A 20,934-nucleotide genomic window follows, 5' to 3' on the forward strand; every position below is an offset into this window, starting at 1 on the left:
TAATGTATCCTCTATAGTATCAGACCTGACAGAATGGTTAATTGTAGGTATAGACCGCTTTATACCCTCCAAAATATTCCAGCAAAATCTAGCAGCCAACCGTAGTTCTCTCCAGAATGTGCTGCTGCCATTGCGCACAGAAATCACTTTTCCATTGCTTCCAATATAATAGATGTACCAAGACTAAACCCGCTTTCAGGACTGCCAGCAACCACCATAAAGAACATGAAAGAATTGCATGCTCAGTCTATTAAGTCCAAAGTAGCTGAGCAGCAGCTTGATTCCCACCAGTTTCGGCAAATAGCAAATAGAATCCTGAACAGAAGCTTGTGCTCTATCCCAACCATCATCAATGGACCTGAGGTAATTTTGTCAGCATCAGAGAAAGCCAGACTCTTTACCAAGAACTTTGCAGCTAATTCTACCCTATGCGATCAAGGCCGTCAACCTAGTCTTATTTCCACCTGTATCAGAAAACTCATATGCAACATAAAAATATCTGTGCGTGATGTTGCCAAGCTAATCAAAAACCCTGATTCCAGTAAAGCAACTGGTGTGACGGCATTCCTATTAAAGTGTTGAAAAAACTTCAACCAGAAGTAGCTCCTATACTTACAGAGCTGCTTAAGCATTGTCTTAAGGAGAATTGCCTCCCAACACCCTGAAAAACCTCATCAGTATTTAAGAATTCTGGTGATCGGTCATTTTCCTTAGTACAGACCAATTAGTCTCCTGTGTGTCATGAGTAAGTTGCTGGAATCTGTTAAATAGAGAAGTAGTCAACCACCCACCTCAGCAAAAATAATCTTAGTGACATGCAATATGGTTTCCATTCTGCTAGATCTACAGCAAATGTGCTAATAGTTATATCTCATAGAATTAATGGAGGCTTCCTTTCTAGGGCAATCGCTCTTGATATAAAGGTCTACTTCATAAGATATCCAGTTACGGTATAGCTGGAAATGTTTTCTCAATTATTAAATCATTTCTGTCGGATAGGTTCATAAGAGTAGTGGTTGATGGGCAGAAATAAGAAAACTTACACTATTAATACTGGAGTCCCTCAGGGGTCCATTCTGGGCCTAACTCTTCCTGATCTATATCAATGATCTTCCAAATAACACCCTAAGATCATTTGTTGACATTTATGCTGACGACACACACTATTATCTATGGCAATACATCAAAGGCCGCAAATGACCATGTTCTGACTCTCCTCTGATCTTGAGCACATGGTACAATGGGGAAAGCGGTGGCTGGTTACTTTTAATACATCTAAAACCAAGCTCCTATCTTTACATCACCACTGATCCCCATCTGGCACCAATTGAAATGAATAGCTCTCAGTTTGGGGAGGTTCCATGTTTTGACAAGCTTCTGGGCTTGACCGTTACTCTTGATCTGAAATGGAACACGTACATCAAATCCATTGCCAAGGTTACTAGAAAAATGATGGGATCCTTCTATCGCTTCAGTAGATATCTCACTGCTGATGCAATTCTCTACCTATATAAAAAGCCAGGTACGGCCAATGATGAACTACTGTTGCCACATCTGGACAGGAGCAGCTTTAAAATTTGTTTTCATTTAATAAAAATAGAAATTTATGCAGAATAAAATTTAAGTTAAAAAGTGGATCCTTCTACCACTCCAGTAGATATCTCCCTACTGATGCAATTCTTTACCTATATAAAAGCCAGGTACGGCCAATGATGGAGTACTGTTGCCATATTTCGGCAGGAGCTACTAGAAACAACTTATCCTGCCTTGACAGAGTTCAAAATAGACTTTGTAGCTGAGCGAGAGATGCCCTTTTCTCTTCCTTGCAACCTCTTTCTCACAGAAGAGACGTTGCAAGTCTGTCTCCGCTTTATCATTATTTTCATGGCAAGTGCTTGCCTGAGCTCCAATCTATGGTACCCCCTCGCCAAACTTTCACGAAAAACACTCCTCTAGCCAAAACCACTATCAATAATTTCTCATTCTTTATCTGTGCCTAAACCTAAATGTAGATTCCATGAACAAAGCTTCTTTCTTAGAACTGCACGCCTGTGGAACTCTTTCGTTTGCCTGCTTTCCAGCCGACTATAATCTGGTTGGCTTCAGGTCCAACGGAAACACGTTTTTGACGAGCCGTTCCATGTAAGTAATCCAATTTACAAAATTTTCACTACTTAGGATTACTACACTATAATCCCATTGACTAATGTATACCAATTAACCCTTATCCTTGAGTGGCCTCCAGGCCTTGATAAGTGGCAACTCCTATCTAAATGGGGAATTGTGTCAAAAGATGTTTGTACACAAATTTCAAACACAAAAACCATTTCAAAACAAAAACAAAGACAAAAAAAAAAAAAAAAAAAAAAAAAACCAAGTAAAGTGTCTTAATTACAGTTAACTTAAAAAAGTCAAAATGCTTTTGTAGTTTTCCATCTATCATTGGTAATTGGAAGTTTCTGTATTTTCACAGCTGTGATACTATTCCCCCCCCCTCCCCCCAGTGTTAGGTAAAAAAAAAAAAAAAAGCATTAGAAGTCAATAGAAAGATAATGGGGGAGAGGAAGAGTTTTACCAAGGAACACAAAGGTTGTTAAAATAGGATTGCTAATCAAGGTGTGACAGTAACTGAGACAAAATATTAGACATAGGTTGATACAGTTGGAGCTAATTTATGGACAGTTTTAGGAGTTGGAATGAATTTAACAAATTTCAAACAAAAACAATTTCAAACACAGACAAGAAATAAACTTACCTTGTCTGAGCACTTGCTGATGTAACTGTTGCTGCTGCTGTTGCTGTTGTTGCTGCTGCTTGATTTGTTGCAGTTGTTGTAAATGGCCTATAGAGAAACCAGGTGGTATATTGTGGGTGTGAATCTGTGGTCGCATATTATTTCTAAAAGCCTGTTGGTGATGGGCAATATTCATTGCTATTTGTTGCTGATGCTGCTGTTGGTGATGGTGTTGTTGTGGGGGAGGTGTCTGTGGGGGGTGGGGGTGGAAGAATTTGTGGGGGTTGTCTCTGACTTCTCGGTTGCCATTCTCCTTCTCCATGAGATCGGCCAAGGCTTTCGAAGATTCATCCCAAGGATCGAAACCTTTTAACAAAGAAAAAAAAATAAATAAAGAAGATTGTCTTTACACTTAAATTTTTACGACTATTGTTCTCAGATATTCTTGCAACAATTTGGCCAACATAACCTCTGAGTTGGTCTTGCTAAACTCGAACCCTATATTTAATCCATAGTGGTAGTTTGCTTTCATTCTGTCGGCCATGATTAGGGAGAAATCTTTAGTAAGAACCAGTGGTTCAATGAATGAAAGTGTTATGGTAATAGTCAGCTAACGTATTTTCTAACTTCCAACGTGGCTGCTACCGGAAGCGGTGACAAGGCAAATCAGTTCCTTCGCTTTTTTTCTCTCTCACATACATCTCCCTTGTGCACATACTCCTTTTTTTATAAGATTTTTTTATTTTTTTTTTATTTAATAATTGAAAATTTTTTTCGGCCTTATTTTAAGAATTAACAGTTTAAAATATTCTAAAACTATTTTGGGAATATTATGTATGGGACAGGGTTTTTGTATGTTTGAAATATTTTTGTTCTTAATTTCGATAAATTTATTTTTTATATTTTCATAAGCATTTAAGTAAAATACTTTTATTAAAAAAAAAAAAAAAAAAACGTATTCCTCATAAAATTTCAAACAAAATAAAAATTATTTAATTTTGTTATTAAAAGTGCAAATAAAGACCAACTGTGTTATTTTAATATAATTTTAATTGTATATAATTATATACAATTAAAATTATATACAATTAAAATTATATACAATTAAAATTATATACGATTAAAATTATATACGATTAAAATTATATACGATTAAAATTATATACGATTAAAATTATATACGATTAAAATTATATACGATTAAAATTATATACGATTAAAATTATATACGATTAAAATTATATACAATTAAAATTATATACAATTAAAATTATATACAATTAAAATTATATACAATTAAAATTATATACAATTAAAATTATATACAATTAAAATTATATACAATTAAAATTATATACAATTAAAATTATATACAATTAAAATTATATACAATTAAAATTATATACAATTAAAATTATATACAATTAAAATTATATACAATTAAAATTATATACAATTAAAATTATATACGATTAAAATTATATACGATTAAAATTATATACGATTAAAATTATATACAATTAAAATTATATACAATTAAAATTATATACAATTAAAATTATATACAATTAAAATTTTAATTGTATATAATTTTAATAAGGTCCTGTATGCATATCTCTATACTGTCCAAATCTTCCTGAGACCATCTAGATTAAGCCGCTCTTGAAGACTCACATTAAACATTCATTGCATTATCCTCATATCATTTCTCTCCATGAAACATATCCTCAACTCATTCTCATTGGTCAGGTTTCATTTTCATCCATCATCACACCTAATACACCTGCTTAATAGATTATTCCTTTCGTCAACAGCTCTATACATTTCTAACTCCTCTACCCTGTACTGTAACAATGTAAAAAACAAACCTCTTCATTAGCGCCACACCATTAGAAGACATATTGAAGAGAATTATTTTAAATGACTATAATTGTCAAAATTGGACAGTCTTTCTCAAACCCTTCCTATGTGAGAGCAATTAATGAACAAATACAAACTTTTTTTTTTTTTTTTTTTTTTAAATAGATGACCACTTTTTTCTTATTTGTGAGTAAAACAAACAAGATGAGAACGATAGTCCAAACAATCCAAATACAAAAAATTATCAATCCTTATCTAAAAAAAATTACAAACTCAAAAGTTCACAACTTACCAAGATCATCGTCTTGATAGTCGAGATTTTTGGGTGCAAATCCAAACGCTGCTTGCCAGTCAGTCGCACTTGTCACCGGAATTGTGTCTGGAATTTCTAAAGAGGGTAACGACTCTGGAATTCCTATAAAGAAAATTTGGAAATTGAGACTAATAAGTTTCTCCTCAAATTTTATTAATAGCTTTTATTTTGTTGATAACATTTTTTTTGTAGAAGCTTCCATCATGATCAAAGTCCATAACCTATTAAAAGCAAGAATAAATTATCTATTAGTCATGCACATATATAGAATCCCCAGAATAATACAGTATTAAGCACTATATACAGGGAAAACGAATTATGTACACCACTGTGTTTCCTAAACTCTTCTACACGGCACAGGTTGGGGGCACAAAATGTATTGGACAACCCCATCAGAATCCAATGTTTATGAAGATGCCCAACATCATCTCTCTTGAAAAAAGACAAACTGGCTGACATGGATTCACCTTCGTACCCACTGCACATACCTCTTATCACCGTTGTGTTCTAGATGAACAAAAATCACTTTGTCAAGACATGGAAGAAAACATGACCTCATAGGCAACTGCGGCTGTCAGTAAAGAATCAAATGACATTGATGATCGTAACGCATTCATGGATTATGTTGACACCAACATCAATGCAGAATGACTAAAAAGCAACGTAAGTGCAATAAAACTTGTTTCGTTAACTTTTACAATGATTACAGGCAGTAATAGCACATTGTCACTCACAATCGATTATATCACAGCTATCATCAAATGAACATGTGATAGCGTAAACCCTAAACAAATATTTGTATTAGCCCCCGCCAGAGATACACATGTTACAAAATATTTGTATTAGCCCCCCGCCAGAGATACACATGTTACAAAATATTTGTATTAGCCCCCCGCCAGAGATACACATGTTACAAAATATTTGTATTAGCCCCCCGCCAGAGATACACATGTTACAAAATATTTGTATTAGCCCCCCGCCAGAGATACACATGTTACAAAATATTTGTATTAGCCCCCCGCCAGAGATACACATGTTACAAAATATTTGTATTAGCCCCCCGCCAGAGATACACATGTTACAAAATATTTGTATTAGCCCCCCGCCAGAGATACACATGTTACAAAATATTTGTATTAGCCCCCCGCCAGAGATACACATGTTACAAAATATTTGTATTAGCCCCCCGCCAGAGATACACATGTTACAAAATATTTGTATTAGCCCCCCGCCAGAGATACACATGTTACAAAATATTTGTATTAGCCCCCCGCCAGAGATACACATGTTACAAAATATTTGTATTAGCCCCCCGCCAGAGATACACATGTTACAAAATAGTGAAACTCAGAAACTGTTTTCTGATATTTCTTTAGAAGTGGTGCTTAGTACTGCTTGATTCTGGAGGACTCATTTGTATGTATACAACTTCCTCATTAACTGATCAATATGACTTATGCAATACACCTGGTAAGTGTAAGAGATCATAATGTAGACTATATTTAGTTTCATGCAGAAAGGTGTAAAGAAGAGGTAGACGGCTTTGTAAAAATTCTGATACTCCCAATTTTTGTGAAATTTTAACAATAGGTATTAGAATTCAATAAATATTCCAAATTTTCAGTTTCCTTAAGGTTTTTTTTGTTTTCTTTTTTTTTTTTTTTAGGAGACATAATATAGATACAACTTCCCATCTGAAAATTCATTTAATGTTTCCATTACGTCATATTAAAGGTATATGCAGCTTCTCTTCCAATTTTCAGATTTGAATTATATCAAATCACACTTCATTTCCTTTTGACGGATTGATTGCAGCTATTCAGGTGATAAGTCATCTCCCTCTCAGTACAGACCAATAAGTCGCCTGTGTGTTATGAGTAAGTTGCTGGAATCCATATTAAATAGAGAAATAGTCAACCACCTCAGCAGGAATAACCTTCTTAGTGACACACAATATGGTTTCCGCTCTGCAAGATCTACCGCAGATGTGCTGACGGTTTTATCCCACAGGATTAGTGGATCTCTTGACAAAGGCTTCCTTTCCAGGGCAATTGCTCTTGACATATCAAAGGCCTTCGACAAGGTATGGTATAAGGGTCTACTTCACAAGATTTCCAGATACGGTATAACTGGAAATGTTTTCTCAATCATTAAATCATTTCTCTCCGATAGGTTCATAAGAGTAGTGGTAGATGGACAAAAATCGGAGGCCTGCAATATAAATGCTGGAGTCCCTCAGGGGTCAATCCTGGGCCCAACTCTCTTCCTGATCTACATCAATGACCTCCCTAAACACATACTTAAATCATTCGTTGACATCTATGCTGATGACACGACTATCTATGGCAACACATTAAAGGTTGTAAATGACAAAGTTCTCTCGGATTCTCTCTCCTCTGATCTCGAGCGCGTGGTTCAGTGGGGGAAGATGTGGCTGGTTACCTTTAATACATCCAAAACCAAACTCCTATCCTTACATAATCAATACTCTGATCCCCAGCTGGCATAAATTGTGATGGATGGCTCTCGTCTGGGTGAGGCCCCATGTTTTGACAAGCTTCTGGGTTTGACCTTTACTCCTGATCTGAAATGGAACACGTACATCAAGTCAGAATGCCAAGGTCGCTGGAAAGATGGTGGGATCCTTCTACCGCTCCAGAAGATATCTCACTACTGATGCAATTCTCTATCTATATAAAAGCCAAGTACGTCCAAGGATGGAATACTGTTGCCATATCTGGGCAGGAGCGGCCAAAAACAGCCTATCATGCCTTGACAGAGTACAAAATAGACTTCGTGGCTTAGTGGGGATGCCCTTTTCTCTACCCTGCAACCTCTCTCTCACAGAAGAGACGTTGCGAGCCTATCCTTGTTTTATTGTTATTTTCATGGCAGGTGCTCGTCTGAACTCCAATCTCTGGTCCCCCCTCGTCAATCTTTCACGAAAAACACCCGTCTAGCTGAATCCACTGAAAAATTTCCCCCACTCTATATCTGTGCCTAAATGAAAACGCAGATTCCATGAACAAAGCTTCTTTCTTAGAACTGCACGCCTGTGGAACTGTTCCGTCTGCCTGCTTCCCTCCAGACTACAACTTGGATTTCTTCAAGTCCAATGTTAACAAATTCCTAATGAACCGCCCCCTTAATTAAACACTTCATCAAATCTCCACACTAACGTAATGTACTTGCAATAACCCTTATCCCTGAGTGGCTTCCGGGCCTTGATAAGTGGTGATCACTAAAAAAAAAAATTTCTTTGGATGAGTTAAGGGCATAATAGAATCACTGATTGATATAATAATTAAGTGATTGATTTTGCGCTACGAAACAGATACTGTCAAGAATTGTAAAAGTCAACTGAATTAAAGGAATAAATTATAAGATGGTCAACATGAATTTTGGAATATAGTTCTTTTTCATTTATTCTCTATATTGCTCTGTAATTACATTGAGCTTCTTAAATAAGGATTGGTATATTTTATAAGAAAACATTTCTACATATACATTATATATATATATATATATATATATATATATATATATATAAACTGCTTACCGTTGAGCACTTTCAGTTGAAAAAAAAAAAAGTCGGTCAATTTAGCTCATATACGAAGATCATAGTATAATGATTAGATCACTGACAGACTGACAGAAATAAATGTTTAAATATCAACAATATTTCTCGCAGTTAACGATAGCCGAATGGATTAGGTCCTTGCTAATGGAGCCAGAGATGGCTTCTGTTGCTCGGTTCGAATCTATCGACCAATGTTAATGACACCTTGCACTGATGATTCCCAAAAGGATGAAACACTAGTCTGTAGGTATCTAATAATTGTAGTAAATAATTTATATATATATATATATATATACATATACATATATATACACACACACACACATTTTTATTTTTCATAAGTTTTTATTTCAGTTTCGATTCAAGCTAATGCACCCAAGTCATAAATATATTTTTATTTTTGAAATCGCAACTTTATAATATAAAAAAAAAAAAAAAAATCGATAGGACATTAACTCTATAATAATATATACAAAATCGGCAGGAAATAAAATATCATATTTAAGCATACTTTACAACCGGGCTTTGCCAGACGTCCATGCTAGCTTAGATAAATACTTTTGCAGTTTTAACAAAAGAGCTACAATAATATCAGAGTGTTTGCATTTACGCTGATCATCTACAGAATGCCAACATCAATATATCATTCAAACACAGTGTGTGAATACATGGTTAAGTGGCAGTTTTAATCATTTAGAACTGCTTTAAAGTTAAAGAGGGGGGGGGTTACTATCGTTTAGAAGTGTTTATATAGCCCCTAGATAATAATATGTACGATTTGCAAACGCGCGTTGCGTCTAGATTTATTTACGTCGATTTTTACAAAATTATTGCTATTTCAGCCCATCTTGTGTTCGTTCAGCTTTTTTGTATAAAACCAAACCTAATTCAAAGCTAAGGCAGTTCCCGGCAATCGCATCGGGGAATGTCCAGAAGCAATCAGCTTTGATCAATGTGGGGCTAAACTCCTTATATCAGACAATTGCTAATCAATCTGGACAATGGGGAGCTGGTTTACCCCTCCCAACATCTTGGGGAAACAACCAGCCAAAGTTGGGTAAACAAACCCAAAGCTGCCCCGCAGCAAAGTTAATTCTGCTACTTCTATTTGACCTCATTAACGAGGTCAAATAGAAGTAGCAGAGTTAACTTTTATTGCAGGCACGTGTCAATTATGTTTTTAATACTTAAATTCAAACGTGTTTCAGTTGCTCTTTGTTGGCCGAGCGGGTAACGTGTCAGGTTTTTTTTGCACACTTTCTTTTCCATCTTCACCTCAAGACTTCGGGTTCAATCCTAACTACTTACCAAAACTTTTTTTTTTAACCCAAACCCGGGCAACAATTTTTTTTTTTAAAAGAAGTTTTAACATGGTTTTCTTTTTTTATATTTAAACAGGGTTCTTACTTCACTTATTCTTTTGTTGTGACCCCCCCCCAACACGCACACCTCTAAACACCCGGGCAACGCCGGTTATCCCTGCTAGTTATATATATATATATATATATATATATATATAAATAAAAAAAGGCAAAAAATGTGTGATCATTTTATGCATGTCTCGCAAAAGCTTTTTTCGCTGCCATTCTCGAGGGGGTTACTATGTCTTAGAACTTTTTATATACCGTCTAAATAATAATATCGAAGATTTGCGAACGCGTGTCGCGTCTAGATTTATTTACATCGACTTTTATAAGATTTGCACCGTTTCGCTCTGTTGCCTGTTCATTTATACTAAATAGCCAAACAGTGAAACTAAATTCAAACGGTTCGTGTTCTCGGCTCTCGCGCCGAAACGTCCAGAAAGCAATCAGCTTTTGATCAATGTGGAGTTTCTCCTTATATCAGACAATTGCTATTCGATTTGGACTAACAGTAATCATCGTCTTCTACACTGGAAAAAAAAAAAAATCCAAGTTCGAACCATCTGTATGTAAATATATAGAAATGTGTGTGTGCATATATTTTCAATGTAAAAACTTGATATTAACATTTAACAGTATTACTTGCAGAAAAAATTCAAATCTAATTCTTAACAATTGAAATTTACTTTCTGAAAATTTAGCAAGCAAAAATATAAACAAATGTCTCTAAAATTTCAAAACACCATTGTTATAAAACAAATGTCTCTGAAATTTCAAAACACCATTGCTAGGAGACATTGGGCCTTTACAATGTGTACATCTGAAAAATTGGGAGATGGCGTGCTATCAAGTAGTTTTGTGAGTTTACTATTTGCTTGTGAAAATCGAAGCATACAAACCTGTCGAATGTTGAAGTGAAGAATTTTTGGTAGCTTCCCTTTCGCTGCCACAATTGCCGCTGAAACCATTACCGCTGAAGAATGAAAGACTATCTGCATTGCGTTTCTCTAAAACCTGACGAGATGCCTGGCTGATGGCTTTCAAAGACTGGTGATGGCTGATAGCAGCAGCAACCGTATCATTCAACGGGATTCCCGACGTGGGAGATGGCGCTGAATAGGACGAGGACGACGACGATGAAGTCGAAACACGTACATTAGAAGAATCAACTGAACCATTGCTGTAATTTTCCACCCTTGATAAAAAAAAAAAAAAAAAAAAAAAAAAAATTTCGATTTAAACAAATTTCCAGAGAATTACAAATCCTTGCATACGTCTGTTTTTGACCAGACTGTCTTTCAGCTTCGGGAAAACATTTAAAATATTAATCGCAATTTAAACAAGGCTTTCATATTAATTGCAGGACTACCCAACATTATCAGAGTTCATAAAAATGAAAAGTTAAAGTGTGTATTACACCTTTGCATTGAACCTATCTAACTCCTTTAATTTGTCTTTATTTTTCTCCTTTCATCACGCCCTCCCACCCTCTCTAACCCCGCTTCCATCTTTGCCCATTCTTCGATTGAAAAATAATGTAAGCTATTTACCTCTCCTTAATATAAATCAATAACATTGGAAATAGCTGAAAAAGTGATCTCATGAAGAAATCTGGCCCAGTTGACCCTCACAGAATGAATATATTTTAGATATTAAACATGTGGAGCAACGTCTGTAAAGACAACACCTTTGTAGTGTTTTTTTTTTTAACATACATTTTACTTTTAGCTCAACATCCAAACAAACATGCACAGACAACTGCCCTCTATATAATAAATCAGGGGAGGTACCTGGCGTTGCCCGGGTGTGGAGAGGTGGTGTAGTAAGGAGTCAATACAAAAAAAAAAAAAAAAAAAGTAGTAGTAGGCAGGCAGGCTCGAACCCGTAACGCGAAAGAGAAAAAGAAGGTTAAAAGAACATTACATCTTAGCCGATGTCTATCACTCGACCGGAAGTTCCGAACGTTGAAATTAAGCATAGTCAATCCAACCAATACGATGACTTTGCAAAAATGGTGACGCAAAAACCGACCCCTCCTCGTAGAAAACTGCCCAGTTGAGGGTGAAGGAATTAAACACGCGGCTTTTTTTTTTTTTCTTCTTAAGTATGCATTACTTCTAGCTAAAGTTAATACATAACCCTAAAGATATTACTTCTTAACCAGCTTTTTAAACGAGTTAAAAATAACTAGACTTTTTCAATTTGATAAAAGTTCCATTATAGCATATTTATTGGGGGGTGGAGCTGGAACGGTTTAACATCCCAGCTCGACCTAGATAAAGGCAAAAACTATCCATGCAAATAGCATGGGAGGGGAGACTATCCTTAAGTACAACCCTAAGCCGGGAATGGGGCAACGGACTTATACTAAGTAGATATTAATAAGTCCTTCTCCCCCCCCCCCCCAATGGAGAGTAGATAATGCATGTGGATGTGTTATCAGCAGCTCCAGTAACTCTCACTTCTTTTTTGTCCTTCAGTCCTCATTTCCAATGAATGATTTTCCTGACAAAAGGTGAAGAAAAAGCTGCTTTCCAGGTCGGTAGTACTTTGTAAAGAGTAGCCTGAGATGTGAGAAATTTCTGTTTCTATGTCTATCCTTGTGGTCATGTCACTAGTAAGGGTGCTGGAGGTAAATGTTTCATCTGATAGTCAGGGACCCAAACCTTGGATTAACCACTAAGGAGGCTGTCCTATCAGCAGGTGCAAAGTACCGGGGCTGCTGTATTGCCATTTGGTGAATGAATTCTGGACCATACAGTAATTTCTGGTAGGGCCTCTCGATGCCATACTATTGGATAATTGTTACGGCTTTATCTTATGTGTCCCCCCCAAAAAAAAAAAAAACTTGTCTTTTTCTCTTATTTTCCCTCTGTCCTGCTTCAACCAAGTCTACTGACCTGCAATACAAACCCCAAAACCTCAACAATCATAACAAATTTCCAAAAAAGAAACAACTAAACCTAGAACCCCATCCTCCAACGTAGACCCCTACTACCAGGTCTCCTTCAACATCAGGGGGTCTACGTTCCAACCTTCCAGAGGTTGAAACACAATTACAGGAGACGAAACCAGATATATTCTTTCTAAGTGAAATTAGCATAGCGCCAACCACTTCTCTAGACGAATTCATAATTAAAGGATACTCCAACTTAACATCTAAATCTGACCCCCAAGATCGCCATGGGCATGGAAAGCCATCTTTGATGTAGGCACATATTCCATGTAGTAGGGATATCTCCAAAGAAGACCCTAATTTACCTTATATGTGCTTCTGGGTTGCACTAGCTTATACCACTGCATTTATATTTGCCCTCTATCGCCCCCACAACAGTGGGGTTACTATCTTTAAGAGCATATCTGAGAAAATTGACCACATCCTGTCTGCTCATCCTTCGGCTAACATTCACATTTGCGGTGACTTCAATGTCCATAATGTGGAATGGCTGACCCACTCAAAACCGATGACGAGGGGAGGTTTTGTTCAATTTTGCCATTGCCTATGACCTCACTCAAATTGTTCATGAACCCACCCGTGTGCCCAATATGCAAGCCTTCTAGACCTTTTCCTCACAACTTCCCCTGAGCTGTGTTCATGTTTCGTTCTATCTCCTCTGGGATCCTCTGACCTCTCCGTTGTATCAGTTAAGATAAAAATGAAATGTAATAAGTCTCCAGACGTACCTCTCCACCGTACTGTATATCGATACTCTATGGCTGACTGGGATAGCTTCCGTACATTCATATCTGACCTACCTCTGCATTCTATGTTTAAAAAGGATGTGTCCTCTATAGTATCAGACCTGACTGAATAGTTAATTGTAGGCATAGACTGGTTCATACCATCCAAAAAATTCCAACAAAAACCTAACAGCCAGCCATGGTTCTCCCCTGAATGTGCTGCTGCCATTGTGCATAGAAATCACTTTTTCGATAGCTACCAACGCAATAGATGTACTGAGACTAAAGCTGCCTTCAGGACTGCCAGCAACCACTGTAAAAGAGTAATAAAACATGCAAGAGAGCTATATGCTCAATCTGTTAAATCCAAAGTAGCTGAGCAGCAGCTTGGTTCCCACCAGTTCTGGCAAGTAGCAAACAGGATCTTGATCAGAAGTGTGCGTTCTATCCCAACTATCATCAATGGACGCGAGGTCATCTCATCAGCATCAGACAAAGCCAGACTATTTGCCAAGAACTTTGCAATTAATTCTACCCTATGGGACAATGACCATCAACTCCCTGTATTTCCTCCTATAACAGACAACACGTTATGCAACATACAAATATCTGTGCGTGAGGTCGCCAAGCTAATCAAGAACCTTCATTCCAGTAACGCAACTGGCCCTGACGGAATTCCAGTTATAGTGCTGAAGAAGCTCCAACCAGAACTTGCCCCCATACTTACAAAACTGTTTAAGTGTTGCCTTAAGGAGAAGTGCTTTCCAACACCCTGGAAAACCTACTCAGTATGCCCTGTATTTAAGAATTCAGGTGAAAAGTCATCTCCCTCTCAGTACAGACCAATAAGTCTCCTGTGTCTCATGAGTAAGTTGTTGGAATCCATATTAAATAAAGAAGTAGTCAACCACCTCAACAGAAACAACCTTCTTAGTGACATGCAATATGGTTTCCACTCTGCAAGATCTACAGCAGATGTGCTAACGGTTATATCTCATAGGATTAGTGAATCTCTTGACAATTGTTTTATAATCAGAGTGCAGTCAACATTAACAAATATAATAAAGATATAATTTGATAAATTTTACTTTTAACTATTTTTTTCGCAATCATTTAAAAATTAAGGGAAAACATTCAGTTTGTCAAATTAAGAAAATTACATTTAAAATGTAGATGACTGCCACCCAGTCACCCCCAAAACAAACAATTGAAATGCTACTAGAAAAAAAAAAAAAGAAAAGAAAATCGTATTAAATTTTTTTTTAACAAATGATTTTAGAATCAGTAATTGTATCAAAATTGGGAAAACATTGGAATCATCCCATCCCTATTTTTTTTTATCTAACTTTAGTGCAAAAAAATGGACCCAATCTTCGTATTCATCCATGTGATGCAAGTTATAAATTTAAAAAGGAACAGAGCAAGATCGTTAGCTTTTTAGGTAAAAAAAAAATAAAATAAAATAAAAAAGGATAAATAGGTACTTACATATCATCCAGGTGGTTATGAAAACTGCTAGCATACGTCGAAACACTGAGCAGTTTTATCTTGATACTAAAACAAATCTTAACATTTGTTTGCTATCATTGGTTCATTATATAAACAAAAAATATATTTATCTTAATTTGAAAAAAAAAAAAAATTTTTAATTAAAATTTTAGTTGTTTGTTTTTCAAAAAAGTATATATTTATAAAACTTAACTTACAATGAAAGCTTGTTTTTATTTTACTGGATTTGAATTTTCTTAGTTTTTTAGAAATTGTCTAATAATTATTCAAGAATATGGTTTTCATTTTGAAATTAATTTTTCAAAAAATTAGCTTTGTATCGACAAACATTTTTTCATTGAAAAATTGACCAGCGTTTGGAAAAAAAAAAAAAAACTTTAGTTCAACACCTTCTGGCATTTTCCATACACCGCCCAGACAATATCACGTTCATTAAACTGCATAAGTACAGAATTTTGTAAAAGAAAAAAGGTTTAACACTTACATTGTTAATTTATCAGGATCTCGTTTGTCTCTGAGACATTTGTTCTGTTTAGTGGGTGTGCTTGGTCTGTGGTTGGGGTGTCGTGACGTTGTGTTCGCCATTTTGTTCCCGTTAAGGAGTCTGTCAGATGCACCTGGTTTACTTCCTACCGGGACTACACTGCTGCCACCTCCTCCTAAGGAGTTACCAACTATGCTGCTACTGCCGCCATTACCAGTGGAACCAGCATTTCCACCGCCGCCAGCACCGGCGACACTGTTCAGTACTGGCCAGGCATCTTTGCTGGTTGTGTTGAGTGGCACTTGTTGGCTGGGAATACCCGAACCTACGACCAAAGACGTTGAAGAGGAAGAGGAGGAGGAGGAAGAAGAGGAGGAGGAAGAGGAGGAAGTGGAGTTGCAGCCCGTTGGGAGAAGTGATGATTCCGACGTTTGTTGGAGCAAAGACTGTTGGGGTGGGGATGACTGTTCGACTGTGACAGGGGAGGAAGATTTTTTTCTAAAAATAAAGAAAAAGAATTTTATTAACTAAACAAGAAAAAAAAAAAGCGTTTATGTAGAGGGAAGCAATAGATCAATTAAGTTTTATTGTCAAACAATCGCTTAACTAAAAGGCCACTTTTTCTAGGGAAATAAACTAAGGAACAACAGCCTCCAAGATATACGTTTGAACTAAAGTTACATATCTGACGAAAGGTAATTTTCCTGAAACATTACACGAAACTTCCATTTGAACATGCCGACATAACAAATGCAAGTATAAAATATAAATAAAAAAAATATTGTATTAATAAAAGGTGTATCTGCATAAATTATGTTTTGATTTGTTTCAGTTTGTATTGATCCGTTACACCTCTACGTTGTATTGTCTTCTATAAATTTGCTTTATGTACACACTAAATGCTTCAAGCAAACTACAACCTCTTAAGTATATACATGTATATATATATAAGTGAACATTGTATCTGGCTCATTTCAATAATCACAAATGCAAATTTGATTTTTATTGATATTTTAATTTATAATGGTCCAGGTTCATCCTTTATCTAATTGGCAAGATACAATGAGAAAAAAAAAAAAAGATTGTTTAAGTCGTGTACATTTGCTTTATATGCACACTAAACAATGCTTCAAGCAAACTATGTTGTCAGATTGGCGGCTTACATGTATTCAGTTGTACATTTTGATTTTTCACTTATTCAATTCGGTATTATACAGGGTGAGTCACAGGAAACTGATGTTTTTAGAACGTTCTTCCTTTATGTTAAATTTGTTTTAGTTATTGATTTTGAATTGCTTTTCTCTTCAGTTCAGTAAATTTTTGTTCAAATATTCGCAGATTTTTGTGTTCCTTAAAAACATCCGTTTCCTGTGACTCACTGTGTATATATCAGATGTTGATCTTCTGAATAACTTGTTGAAAATAATTCAAAATATTGTCATACTAGGTTGATATTGTCAATATGGCTGCCGGAACAATCACACGATGTGGAGTCTTCTACGAAACTATCTTCTTGCAGCATTATATTGTCATGCATTTTTTTTTTTAATCTTAAAGATTTCTAATTTTTCTGAGTATATGCACGAAAACAGACAGTATTGACATAACTGTTCGTTTCTGCATAACAAAACGGATCTATAAAAAAAAATGTACTGAAATTTTAGCATACTGGAGAAGCTGTTTTGCATGAAAAATAAATATTTGGATATTCGTATTATTATTCATCGGACTACTGTTCTCATCTTGAGTGATTTTCATGTTTCGATCAACATAACCTCCGACCTTTTTCAGGTGCATCTTGTCGAACTCAGGGATGTTTCTGTCGAAGTCGGGAATTTGGAGCGGAACCCTTTATTTACTTCACGGGAGTAGCGTGTTCTTGTTCCATCAGTCATGATTGGATAGAGATCCTAAGTAATTCCAAATTCCTGATATCGATACACCTGAAGAAAGTCCGAGGATACATCGACCGAAACGTTGTGAAAATCACACTGAAGAGGAGAACAGTAGTCTGATGAATCCAAATAACTAATCCTCATCTCAAAAATTAAGAAACGTCAAATATTTGGATCTTGGAATGTAACTTTACCGTTATTCTTTTTATATATGCTTTGTTATATTAAACATACACTGAGCTTCAAGCGAAAAAGATTTGGTATGCACAAAGTGAAAGATAATTGCCAAAACAATTTACAAAAACAAAAATATATTATGGAATCATGTCAGCCCCTTTAAGAACTCAGTTCTTATTGTTGAGCACTTTACGTTGAAATGTAATAAGTCCATCAATTAAGCTTGTATGCACAGATCATGTTATATCATAAGATCACTCCCTCCATCTTGACATTCATGCTTTATAGCAATGTTAATTTCAACTGAATTTCCCTGCAGTTAACATTGGTCGAGTGGTTTGTTCCTTGCTAATGGAGTCAGTGATGGCTTCGTGGCCGGGTTTGAATCTCCTGACCGGCTGTATTTGTAACTTCCTGCACTTATGATTCCCATAAGGATAGTTTCTGTAGATATTGTAATAATACATATATTTTTTTCACAGCCGAACCAACGTCGCAACCCACAAGAGCCAAGAAAGCCAACAAACCGGAAGTCCAAGACTCAAGTTTCGCCCTCATTTGGCTCATCAGTTAGAAAAACTAACTTGGACTTTCGGTTTGTTGGCTTTCTTGGCTCTTGAGGGTTGTGACGGTTCGGTTGTGGAAATAATTATATATTCTCACTTTCTACACACACACACACACACACACACACACACACACACACACACAAAAGAGAAGTCATTTATTAAAATGAGAAACCTCTGGCGAACCAAGGTTAAGAGGGATACAGTTGAATGAAGAATATTATGATAAAATTAAAAAAAAAAAGAATTCCAAAGTGCACTCTACAAAATATATACAAGTGGGTCATGGTCGTACGAAAGTTACTTACCTTGAAGCTATAACTTTACTGGAGGTTACATGGTTATTTGCTATATTCTGAGAATTCATAAACTGTTCTAACAACTTCTGTTCATATTCTTGGTGTTTGCTGCAAAAACAAGGTCATAGAATTTCAATTAAAAAATAAATCAAGGAACCATGTAAATGTTTTTGTGTGCATATTGGTAAGTTTGAGAAAATAAAAGTGATGTTGCATGTCGAAATTTGGACAAAACGAAGGAAACGAATGGAACTTAATTGCTCACAAAATGATATCAAGCTCTCTCAAGCAGCAATATCTCAGAAGGTTTAAGTGACTTGTTTATATTTTGCTACCAAATTATGGACTGACCATTGGATTCTCAAAATGATGTCAAGTTCTCTCAAAAGATAACTAATTTTTTTTTTTAAATCAGATTATGGACTGGCCATGTCAGAAATGGGATGCAATTAGCTTAATTTCCAAAATAACGTCAAGCAGGTATGTGACTTATCAATTGCTGGATCCCAGGAAGGTGTGTGCGTGTGTGTTGTCACGACCTTGAAATCCGCTGGGAACGGCAGAAGACGATGTACAAAAAATAAAAAAAATTTGTATATAATAAAAAAAAGAAAAAAAAAAAGTTGCCCAGGTTTATAGCAAAGTGTTAACAAAACAGAGTGTATCTATTTCTCAAGACACCAGTAAAATATATCCCTGAGGAATACACATAGAACAAGACGAAGGCAAATGGAAAACTAATAAAATTTTATTCATGAAGAAAATAAAATCTCAAATGCACTTGTGATGTTTGGTTGTGTAATGTTTAAATTTTGATTAAAATCGCCTGTTTCTTCTTCCATTGGATTATTTTAATTACTGATACTTATCAAAGACATTCCGATACAAAACCTATCTAAGAAGACTGGCAAGCATTTGTATAAAATTTCATAAAAATTGGCCCAGATATTTGAGTTCATAGGGAACAAACTCAAGGTTTCTTTTATATAATAGTGTGTGCGTGTGTGTGTATATATATATATATATATATATATATAAAAGGCAAAATGCACGCGAACGTTTTTGTATGTCCAAGAAAGGCTTTTTTTTTCGGGGAGTTCTCAGGGTGGGGGTGGGGGTGGGGGGTGTTACTATCGCTTAGAACTTCTTATATACCCTGTAGATCATAATATGTACTAATTGTGAACGCGCGCTGCGGCTAGATTTATTTAAACGACTTTTACATAATTTTCACTATTTCGGCTCCTCTTGTGTTTATTCGGCTTTTTCGTATAAAAGCGAAACTGGTGAAACTAAGGCGCGGTTCACGGCCTACGGACTGGTAGTGTCCAGAAAGCAAAGACGTTTGGTCAATGTCGGTTTTCACTCTCATATCAGACAATTGCTTTCATTTGGACATTCCCCTAATAAACGGGGGAGCCGGTTTTCCCCTCACGTTGGGGAAACAAAGCCAGACAAAGTTGGCTAAAATAAAAAAAAAAAAAAAAAATAAAAAAAAGAACACCTACAAAAGATTTTTCCATTAAAAAAAAAAAAAAGAAAAAAAAAAAAAAAAAAAAAAAAAAACGCTGATTTTGTTCTATTTTTTAATGTTTAACAGCTTTTTATTTAAACAGGGTTGTTTCCTTTTTGTTCTACTTTACCCCCCCCAACACGCACACCTACAAACACCCGGGCAACGCCAGATACCCCCACTAGTATGTATATATATTTCAAGCAAACGAGCAGAAGAAGGGTGTAATCAGAATTGGTTCTTAGTACATTTCATGGACAGTTTGTTTCTGCGATCCTCAGAAAGATAGTTTTGGTCGAGTTAATTTTAATTTGTAATTTTTTTTTTGCAATGGAAATCACTCCAAATAAGGTATGAAGATGTAAAAAAACTAAGAACAAAAGATGATTATCGCAAAGACATAAGGTGCCTATTGTCCTAAGCCTCTTGGGGTGGGGTGGGGGATTATAAGGAGGAGGAGGAAAACAATCAAGAGAGTTCCACAAGCAGTTTCTGCAAAGCTACCAGGAAACTATTACAATGAGATATCAAAACGAATTGATGAAGACCACTAAACCAACAAGTCAAATGATTCCGATACTCCAATGATATTCCAATACAATGATATTTCCAATTGCGATTTTTCTAAATATTTAACTATACAGAGTTGTTATTCCCTACCCCACCCCAATTACAGTAAAAACATGTTAAATGCGCAGATCCTTTTGCCAAACGTAAAAAACTCACTTGTGGTGGGGATGATCTAGAGATTTTGGTCTTACTAGTCGTTTCAAAATCAATACATGTTTATAATTTATCATTATTACCAGTAATGAAAGATTTTGCTTAAAACAAAATCAAATTAAGAAAGGTAATTAAAGGAATCGTTTTTGACATCGGAAAATAGCCATATTTTTTTCCAATTCTGATACCCCCCAAAAGTTATGCCCCTCCCCCATTCCCAATTAATTATCACAACA

The 20,934-nt window shown here is 35.7% G+C and overlaps 1 protein-coding gene across 4 annotated transcripts in view; it reads right to left on the reverse strand.

Annotated features, from left to right (window-relative positions):
- Positions 1 to 20,934, reverse strand: part of LOC145256511 (uncharacterized) — a 137,878-nt gene that overhangs the window by 15,053 nt on the left and 101,891 nt on the right. For all 4 annotated transcript variants that reach the window (XM_080115489.1, XM_080115486.1, XM_080115487.1 and 1 more), the window contains exons 10-14: positions 18,472 to 18,570; positions 15,526 to 16,023; positions 10,751 to 11,046; positions 4,887 to 5,009; positions 2,756 to 3,100 (exon numbers count right to left, since the gene is read on the reverse strand). In XM_080115489.1, the coding sequence (XP_079971615.1) occupies positions 2,756 to 3,100; positions 4,887 to 5,009; positions 10,751 to 11,046; positions 15,526 to 16,023; positions 18,472 to 18,570 (1,361 nt within the window). The remainder of the gene's footprint in view (positions 1 to 2,755; positions 3,101 to 4,886; positions 5,010 to 10,750; positions 11,047 to 15,525; positions 16,024 to 18,471; positions 18,571 to 20,934) is intronic.

This window comes from Euprymna scolopes, chromosome 32 (genome assembly GCF_053919585.1).
Source record: "Euprymna scolopes isolate OS-2025 chromosome 32, ASM5391958v1, whole genome shotgun sequence".
Lineage (NCBI taxonomy): Eukaryota > Metazoa > Mollusca > Cephalopoda > Sepiida > Sepiolidae > Euprymna > Euprymna scolopes.